The following is a 10,541-nucleotide window of genomic DNA, read 5'->3' on the forward strand; positions in this document are numbered from 1 at the left end:
CCACCCCCACCCCCAGCATCACAAGGCTAGGTACTAGAGTAGCATCAGGATGCCTGTGAATTGAACAAAATGGTATAGCCATAGGGCTGGCGATCGGTGGTTTAAAAATGTCACTCTGCCTAAACTTCCAACCCTGCACTTTTTTTTTTTTTCCGGAGACTGCTTAGGCAGGTTAGTTGTTGCCTTCTCCCTCGGTCCCCAAGGTTGGTGTTTTCTCTATAGGTTTGATCTGTTTTTCCTAGGAATGGCAGGACCTGGTTTCGGTGTTTCTCTGAGGCCAGAGCCCAGTGTCCAGCGCTCCAGTGCACCTCCCTGGCCAGGTGTAATCAAGCTCCGGCTTGTGAAAGACTCCATCCCACCCCCGCCTCAATTAACTCAGACCGCCCACACCCTTAATGGAGGCTCAAACACAACCTCACGGAAAAGAGCCTAGGGGTACGGGGATCCTCTAAACTAACACCACGGGCGTGTCTTGGCGGGCCAGGCCCAGCAGTCCAGGTCTTCACTTTGCTCCAGATCCCGACCTCGCCCCGCCCACCGGGGGGAGGGGAAGGCGGAGCCGCTGCCCCGCGCCCGAGGGTAAGAAGGGGAGCGCTTCTTGGCGGCTGGGCAGCGCGATGGGCGTGGCCTCAGGGCCGCTTGATGGGCGTGGCCTCCCTCCGGGCAAGCTCGGTGACGGCGCTAGGTCACGCCCCCTGCGGGGGGGGGAGGGCGGGAGCGCGCGCGCAGGACGGGACTCGGCCCCGGAGTGGCCAAGCGGAGCGCGGCCGGCAGAACGCAGGGCGGCGGCGCGATGGCTCCGGTCGTGGACCTCGAGGGTTACTGGGGTCCCCCGACTTCCACGCTGGACTGGTGCGAGGAGAACTACGTTGTGACCCGGTTCATCGCCGAATTCTGTGAGTGTGGCCTGCGGCGGGGAGCGAGGGCGCCGGGGAGCGAGGACGCCGGTCTGAGGGGAGACGCCGTGTGGAGAAGGCGAACCTGGCCGCGAGGGGAGGCACCAGGCCCGGCCGGGGCCCCAGGTCCCTGGGGAACCGACGGGGAGCCCCGTGTGTCTAAAGGGGACTGTTAGGGGTGGCCTGCGCCGGCTGCGGAGGAGTGGGCTTCGGATGGGTGGCCGGAGGGAAGCGGGGAGCCCCTGCCGGACCTCCTTGGGTCTGGGAATGGGAATTCGCACCTGAGTGGTGGTGGGGGGGCTGTGGGGGGGCACTCGGAGGACGGCGGGGCCCGGGAGGTCCCTGCCCGCTGCATCCAGGGCCCCGGGCACCTGCTCGGCTGGGGCCAGCTCCTCCTCAGCCAGAGGGGACACTTCCGAGCTCCATCTCCCGCGAGTGTGCGGGAACGCCGCCCTTTCCCTTTCTCTTTCTCGGTGCCCTTAGCCCTCCGCGGTCACCTGCCGGGCACAGTTCTACCGTTTGCCGGTAGCCGAAGTCACTCCACTTCCTATCTTCAAGACCCAGAAAGCCAGATGCTCTCCAAGCGTGATTCCTCCCATGTCACCTGCATTTCCCTTGCAGGAGCCGCGCTTCCTAGTCACTGCTGCACTCTGCGTTATCACACTTCCTCAGATCATCCGGGGTTACTGCTGCCACACCGAGTGCCCCTTTTGAGGATCCAGGACCCTTGCCTGCCTGCCCTGCCCTGCCTTGACACACTTTGTTGATCTATTTGTCTCTTTGTCTCTGTGTCCCCGAAAGATAATTCCTGCTGGGCTAGGAGAAACCTGCCACTTTCTTTTTCTATCTTTTTACCTTTGTCGGTTTTTGAGATCACAATGTTTGATCCTGTTTGCCAGGTACCTTCTGCTGGGCAAGGTACAGACTATTCTTTGGCTGTTCTTGCTTTCTTTGAAAATCTCTTAGGCAAAACTCCCAAAGTCCTGAAGACTTAAGGCAACCTCTTCGAACCCTTTTTGAGAGCATAGGAGTTTGGGCTTTGTAGCAAAGAGACAGTAGCTTCATGCCAGATTATCCTACAGAACTCTGTCTGCAGTGTTCGGGGCCTTAGTATCATCCCTTTGAGAGAATGACTTGGGCTGTCATTTTTCCTGAATTAGTAGATTAACTTAATATATATTTTTTTCATAATGAGAAATATGGGTAAAAGGGTCACATTACTGGGCAGCCCAGATGTTGTTGGCAAAGTAAGCATTTTACCACTTTGTGGTTAGGTCACTTTGACAAGATTACATCTGGTCAGTAGAATTATGATGGAGAGGGAGAAAACTTAAATCCATGTTCTCTTAGCTGGAACTGAGTAACTTTTCTTCTTCTCTTACTTCAGGGGTTTTTCAATAATTGGCTTCAAATATTGGGTATTGTCAAGAGTAACTTTCTCAATTTCTCTGGACTCTAGAATTAGAGGCAAAGTGGAGGAAATTATAAGGCACAGGGGAAGAAATTAAAAGGCACAGGATAAATTTTGCTTCAAGATAAGGAAAAACTTTCTTTTTTTTTTTTTGGGTCCGGTGGTGGGGCCTGAACTCTGGGCCTGGGCACTGTCCCTCAGCTCTTCAGCTCAAGGCTCAAAGCTCAAGCCACAGCGCCACTTGCGGCTTTTTTCTTTTTGCTTATGTGGTGCTGAGGAATTGAACCCAGGGCCTCGAGCATGCAAGGCAAGCGCTCTACCACTGAGCTACCTTCCTAGTCCCCAAGGAAAAACTTTCTAACCAATGATATTGTCATGTTGACTTGGGATAAGAGGACTTTGTTGCTGAAAGTGTTAAAGCAGACTTTGGTCAACTAATACATGCATTTTTTAGAAGGAATAAACTGGCCTTTGTTGGCCTGTAGAGCCCTTGCAGCTTTATTCATCTACCTAAGAAATAAAGAATCTTAGTTTAGAACGAATGTTGTAGATTGGAATCAAAAGAGAAAACTGGCAGTTGAATCATGTGGACTAAGAGAGGAAGATACTAGTGTTTTGGCAAATAGCTCCAAGAAATGGGAAATGGTTTTAGTTCTCATTGTCCTCAGAAGAGGAAACTCTGAGCAGACTTTAGGGAGGTTTTGACATAAGAATCAGAGAGGTTGCAAGATGAAGATGGGTGAATGTGTTTTAGTTCTTGTGCATGCACCTTGGGAGAAATGATCTGGAGGAAGTTGATGTCGTGTCATCTGTCATAGCAGTGGTGGTTGATCTCTTAAAAAACTCTGCTGATTAATAAAATGTTTAAAGACAAATGCAGTTTTATCATATTTACATGATTGGTAGCATTAATGACAATACTAAGGATAATTATACTAATAATAGTAATTAAATGCTCATTATTTGTTCATTTGCTAAACCTTTCATACTTTATCTCTTGATTATTACAATAATTCCAGAAGTAGGCATTACAATCCCCATTTCATAGAGTAGAAAATTGAATCTACAAGTATTAGCTTATCTGAGGTTTCACTAAGTGTGGTGTAAAAATACAATTCAAGTTGAGGTCTGACTAAATTTTTTATTGTGGTTTGACTATGAAAGTCCCCACATGTTCATGTGTTTACTTGGTCCCCAGCTATTTTTTTTTTTTTTTGATTGGGTAGAGACTTTAGAAGGTGGAACCTATCTGTAAGAAGTAGATCCCTGTACACCTGAAGTTTCTCTACTATGATATTCTGCCCAAGTGCATACAGCCTAATAACCATGTACTGAACCCTCTGAAACCAGGAGCTGCAGATAAATAATTTGACCTTTTAAGTTCTTAGGTATTTTGGTTGTAGCTACACAAAAGTAACAAACACATCTATTGTCATAAATCACCTTCCCATCATTACTTTTTATCACACATTCATTGTTTTGCTCCAGAATTCAAGGGAGTAGGACAGACATAAAGTCCTGTACAATAACAGAATAAATCGATCAACTATTCAGATTATTTAGATATCTATTCAGCTGTTCTTCAACATTAGGGTACACGCATGCACACACACACACACACACACATTTTTTTGTGTGTATGTGAATAATGTTGAGTGTTAAGGGAGTGCATATTTACAAAGGGCACTCGTCAGTTTTAGCACCTGAAAAATTACCTTTTTAATACCACCAACATAATTCAAGTTCTTTTTGTTTGAGTAGATTTTAAGGACCAGAGGAAAGGATAGAGGATCTCTCTTTAGTTTTGAAACAATAAGCCCCTTCGCGGTGGGAGTAGTTATAAGTATGGATAGTCCTTGTTTTGTGTGGGAATATGAGATACGGTAAAACCCTGCAAAGCAATGTTTATATTCAATAGGGAAAGTTACAATTGTTCTATGGCCTTAAAATTTTTTTGTTAATTGTAACTCTTACAGTTGCTTATAAATATATAAGGAAAGTGAAAAAAGTAAAACTAGTATTTAGCCCATAGTAATTTAAAATATTAAAAACAGCAAAAGTTAAATATTTTATTTCTTTGTAAAATAAAGTGAAGTAGTTTGAGCTGATTGTGGTGCTCAAACCAGTAGTAATCCTCACTACTTGGGAGGCAGAGATCCAGAGATGGAGGTGTGTGTTCAGCCTAGGCAAAACGAAGTTTGAGTGACTCCATCTCAGCCATTGGGTGCAGTGGCCTGTCATCCCCAGAAACATGCAGAAAATAAGTAGGAGGATCATAGCCTGGGCTGGGTGGGTCATCAAGTGAGACCTTACCTCAAAACAAAACAAAAACACAAAAAGGGGTTGGAGGGATAACTCAAGCGGAAGAGCACCTGCCTAGCAAGTACTAGACCCTGAGTTCAATCCTCAGTACTGCCCAAGGGAGCAGTTTTAACAGTGTTCTTATTCTCACAGGACATAAAACAAGTGTGTTTTGTATGCTTTGATGAATCCTTTTGGAATTGGAACCAGCTTAATTTTTTTTTACTTTAAATATTGTGAAATGCCTCCTCAAGGTTTGTCTAATTAGAATTTTTTTTTGTTATTATTTTTTCTAGTATCATTTCTGGAACATCTTTATCCTTTCACCAGAGCTATGGTGTTATTTGTGTTGATGAGTTTGCCTTGTTTGTTCCTGAAACTGCTTATCTAGAGTCCCTTAAATGTAGTGTCAACATTTATAAGATTACCTATTTCTTCAGTAACGATTTACATTTATTAGAATTTCACATCCAGTCTTACACTTTCTTTTTCTCTGCTTTCCTTTCATAGTTGTTGGCACTTCCTTCTTTTTATTGCTCATTTTCATAAGATATCATGTAAGTTTATTACTACGAGATAGTTATACACTTTGCTGTTTGTACAGGAATTGAATAACAGATAAATACATAGTGACTTTGAAAGCAACCGATTTTGAAAAAGTGACTTAGTCGGTCACAGATTGTGATATTCTTTTATTATTTATGTTATGATTTATGGATTGAAAAACTAGCAACAAAGTTTGTACTGTGTTCAATTAGTTAATATACAATAGTAACTAAGATTTTAATTTTGTGGTTAGGAAATTGGCTTATTTAACTAAACTCTGGCAATTAAAATCTGTGGCCATACTAGGCGCTGGTGGTCCATGCCTGTAATCCTATCTACTCACAAGGCTGAAATCTGAGGATTGAGGTTTAAAGCCAACCCAGGCAGAAAAGTCTGTAAGACTCTTATCTCCAGAAAAACTGGAAGTGGTGCTGTGGCTCAAATGATAGAGTACTTGTGTTAAGCTGAAGAGCTGAGGGACAGCCCCTAGGCCCAGAGTTCAAGCCTCACAACTGTCAAAAAAAAAAAAAAATTCTGTGGCCAGGCGCTGCTGGCTGAAACCTGAAATCCTAGCTGCTCAGGAGGCTGAGATCTAAGGATCCTGGTTAAAAGCAACTAACTACTAGAAAACCTGAAGTAGAATGTACCACTTGAGTCACAGCTCTGCTTCCAGCTTTTTGATGATTAATTGGGAAATAAGAGTCTCATGGAGTTTCATTCCTGGACTCCATTTAAACTGAGATCCTCATATCTCAGGTTCTTGAGTAGCTAGGATCACTAGTGTAAGACACCAATGCCCAGCAGCTAAAAAATATTGAGATTTCCTAATTATGGCTTTTTAAGGGGTTACCTCAGTCTGAGGAGGTAACTTAGTTGGTAAAACTTTCATGGATGGTGAGAATGAATGGCAGCTTATAGTATAACCATCTACTTTTTTGTCCTTTGGCTGGGGCAATTCAAATTAGGTATTCTTTTCTCATGGATCTGTTGATCTTCTTCATCCTCTTCATAGGAACAGAAAGAAGTAAGGTAGACAGCCCTCAGTTTTTATCCCTTTATTACAGGACTCACTTAGGTAAGGAGAGAAGTGTTTCTTTCCTTGCACTGATGCACAGATTACAGAGGCTTGAACCAGCTGTCCCTGCTATCCATGTGCCACAGAGAACATCTGGCTGTTGGCTGTGTGTGGTGGTTTTTTTGTTTTTTTTTTTTGGGTCCGGTCGTGGGGCCTGAACTCTGGGCCTGGGCGCTGTTCCTCAGCTCTTTAGCTCAAGGCTAGTGCTTTACCACTTGAGCCACAGCGCCACTTCCAGCTTTTTTCTTTTTGTTTAGGTGGTGCTGAGGAATCGAACCCAGGGCCTCAGGCATGCAAGGCAAGCGCTCTACCACTGAGCCACCTTCCCAGCCCTGTGTGTGGTGTTTTGCTGCCTTTCTTTTCCTATTCTCAGGCCCTGTATTTCCTATTGGTAGCTTCAGTCAAGTATATGAGCACACATCACACTTCTTTTGGACCTGAGCCTAGGTATGCTGGCAGAGGTGACATCTCTGTTATTTTAGGGAAAGTAATCTCTTCCTTGAGGATTTTTGGAAGACAGCACAGTTTTAATTGGAATCTCAATACTTAATTTATAATTCAAAAGTACTGTATTTTTATTTTATACTTCAAAAGTACTATATAGTTACTTTTACAGTGTTTAATTTAAAATTTTAATACTTACAGTTCAGAAATATTGTACTTTTACTTTACAGTTCAAAAGTATTATACTTTTATTTGTCAGCTGAAGAATGAAGGTCAAATAAAAACCAAATTCAAAAAGATTGAGGCTTGCTGGGTGCCAGTGGCTCATGCCTGTAATCCTAGCTAGTCAGGAGACGGAGATCTGAGAATTGAGGTTCAAAGCCAGCCAGGGCAGAAAAGTCTATGAGACTATCTCCAGTTAACCACCAGAAAACGAGAAGTGCTGTGGCTCAAGTGGTAGAGCACTTGTCTTGAGCTGAAGGGCTAGGGACAGCGCCCAGGCCCCAGAGTTCAAGTCCCGTGACCAAAAAAAAAAGATTGAGGCTTAATATATCCAAGTCAAAGGAACACACACTGGTTATATTAGAATGCAAGAACATAGCACTTTTTAAAAAGCAGAAAATGCAAACGGACTTATAAAAGCTTTCCAGTGTTAGTACTGCAAGAACTACTGTATAAACTAATTATATTGTAATTGTTGGAAAATATACCTAAGAAATACAAAGTTTATCACCTTATCCATTTTTTAGTATGTTTATCATTCAGTAGTATAGAACTATATCTTATAAAATTGAAACTTTACACAATTTCTCCTTCCATTCATTCCTTGGAAATGGCAACCGTTCTTTTGCATTCTGTTCCTATGAGGTACCTATGACCTATCATAGGTACCTCATATAAGAGAAATCATGTACCACTTATCTTCTTGTGACTGTTATATTTCACCCAGCTTATTGTCCTCAAGGTTCTTTTATGTTGTAGCATGTATTTCTTTTTTTAAGGCTGTATAATATTTTAGTATATGTATATATCACATTTTCTTTATCCTTTCTTCTATTGTTTCTAATGCATGGGTATTTATTCACAGGGCTTCTCTGAATATGGTTTTTTTTTTTTTGTCAGTTGTGGGGCCTGAACTCTGGGTCTGGGCACTGTCCCTCAGCTCATTAGCTCAAGGCTAGCGCTCTACCACTTGAACCATAGTGCCATTTCCAGCTTTTTCTGCTTATGTGGTGCTGAGGAATCAAACCCAGGGCTTCATCCATGCAAGGCAAGCATTCCACTACTGAGCCAACTTCCCAGCCCCACCAGTATATTTTTAAGTGTCAAAAATATAATTGATGGGTCATGTGGTAATATATCAACTATTTTGATCTTTTTCATCTAAAGGAGGAGTCTTATAGACTTCCTGAACTTGTAGTGACTTTTATAAATTGCAATTTATCTTAAATTATAATTTTAATATACTTTGTGCTTGTTTTAATTAGTCAAAGGTACATTTTATTGTCAATTAGATGAGAGCTAGACATTGTTACCATACTCTTGATCCTTATGATAGTCAGTCATTACTTAAGGAAAGTGATATAATTCTAGTTCAGAGAAAACAGCATCATGTTTTCATTGCATTCTTCTTGTGAGTACATATGATTTTTAAATATTGAAAGTAGCTAATAGAAATTATAACTATATAATAGTCATGGAGACTTAACATGCAATGCTTCTAAGTGTATTCTAAGGTAAGAATGCTTGTTATACTTGTTATAACTCTCTTAAGTTATTTTACTTTTTGGTCCTCATGTATATAGATTTAGAAGTCTATGGTAGAGAGGGCTTAAATAACTTATTCAAGGTTTTCTACATTGCCAGTGATAAGATGAAGTTTTGAATTCATGTAGTCCAACTCTCTTTTTTCTCTTTCAGTTTTAAAATTACCTTTGGTTTATAATTTGCTTATAATTCATCTAAATATATGTTTTGAAAAACTCTGGGAGATATATACATACACCTGTGTAACTCCCATCTCAATCAAGTTGTAAACTATTTGTCTCCCTAAAAAATACAGAGCTCTACACTTATTTCTCATCATATACAATACTCCTTAATTTCTGCAGTAGGCAAGATTACAGTCTCACTTTACAATGAAAGATACTGACATTTAGGAACATTAACTTGCCAAAGATCACACATTATTAAGTGGCTGAGCCAAAGTAACTCCAGAACCATTCAGTTCCAAAACTGTGTGCGTAATTACCATACTGTCCTTCCTTCCCCCATTAAAACTTTTCAAACCCTAGTGTGTCCAGTGGCTTAAGGTTGGGAATTAGTGGTTTAATTTAAAAATAAGGAAAAAGATACTGAGAAGTGAATTGATCTGTCTAACTTTCTGCTGCAAATTAGTTATGAGTTGTTAATATCATACTGCTAATGAGTTCACCAAATCACAAAACTTTCACAAAACAAAATGAGTTTCTCATGAATGCCCTTATTATGGTGAAGATACTTAATACACAGAGAATACTTTAAACGGTGCTCTTCAGATTTTAATTTGCATGTGAATTTCTTGGGAGATCTTGTGAAAATACTTCTGATTTAGGCCAGAATGTAGTCTCAGAGTCTCTGTTTCTTACAAACTATTAGACGAGTACTGCTGGTCTAGAGACTATAAACAGTTGGAAAAGCAAGGATTTATACTCACAAAGCACCTTCACGTCTTTTTTTCCCTGTGAGGTGTAGATGTTATATTTGTTTTAAAGGAATACAAGTTCAGAACAATTAGTTCTGGACCCAGGGGTAGGTGCTTAGTATTCTAACTTTGTAACCAGGTTAGATGTTGAGTCTCCTGTGCTCTAACAGCAGGGGAATCAACTATACTTAAAGGAAAACTTTTTTTTAGACTAAAGCCATCTATCTCTATATATATATTATTGGAAGTTACTTTAGATAAAAATACACAGATAGAAGCTGATGTGGTGGACCTGTCTATATTTCAACACTACAGAGGTTAAGGCAGGAAGTCAGTGCTAGCCTGGACTACACAGCAAGCCCCAGTCTCAAAAAACAAAACTAAAGAAACAACAAAAAAATCAAAACAAAACCAAAACAACAGCCGGGCGCCAGTGGCTCACGCCTGTAATCCTAGCTACTCAGGAGGCCTGAGATCTGAGGATCACGGTTCAAAGCCAGCCCAGGCAGGAAAGTCCATGAGATTCTTTTCTCCAATAAACCACTAGAAAATCGGAAGTGGCGCTGAAGCTCAAGCAGTAGAATGCTTGACTTGAGCTGAAGAGCTGAGGGACAGCACCCAGGCCCAGAGTTCAAGCCCCATGACTGACAAAAAAATCAAAAACAAAACAAGAACCACAAAAAATATATGTATCAAAAATTAAAGGGATGAATAAACATCAACCATACTAATACTAATCAAAAGAAATGGAAGTAGCAGCTGGGTACCAGTGGCTCACATCTATAATCCTAGCTACTTGGGAGGCTGAGATCTGGGGGTTATGTTTTAAACCAGCCCAGGCAGGAAAGTCTGTGAGACTTTTATCTCCAATTAACACTAGAAAACTGGGGGAAAAAAAGGAAAACTTGAAAACGATCATTTTATAAGAAGAGTCATGTAGTGTATTTCTTAAGAAATAAGGGTGAGGGGGGGGAGGCCGGGAAGGGATGGGAAGGGTAAACAAAGGAGGAGGCTGCAATGCTTGGTAAGAAATGTACGCATTATCCTGCCCATGCAATTGTAACCCCTCTGTACAGTTTGTTCACAAATAAAATAAAATAAAATTAAAAAAAAAATGTGTTGTTTAACTGGAGAGAGGCCAAATAAGTCCCATAAAGATGCTAATAAGTTTCAAAATGTAATCTA

The 10,541-nt window shown here is 41.6% G+C and overlaps 1 protein-coding gene across 1 annotated transcript in view; it reads left to right on the plus strand.

The window, feature by feature from the left end:
* The first annotated feature begins 748 nt into the window (after window positions 1-748).
* The window catches only part of Acer3 (alkaline ceramidase 3), a 108,198-nt gene continuing 98,405 nt past the window's right edge, over window positions 749-10,541 (plus strand). The window contains exon 1 of the mRNA XM_013013893.1: window positions 749-896. Within this exon, the coding sequence (XP_012869347.1) occupies window positions 794-896 (103 nt within the window). The 5' untranslated portion in view covers window positions 749-793. The remainder of the gene's footprint in view (window positions 897-10,541) is intronic.

The sequence above is a fragment of the Dipodomys ordii genome, unplaced genomic scaffold, assembly GCF_000151885.1.
Source record: "Dipodomys ordii isolate 6190 unplaced genomic scaffold, Dord_2.0 Scaffold22, whole genome shotgun sequence".
Classification (NCBI taxonomy): Eukaryota; Metazoa; Chordata; class Mammalia; order Rodentia; family Heteromyidae; genus Dipodomys; species Dipodomys ordii.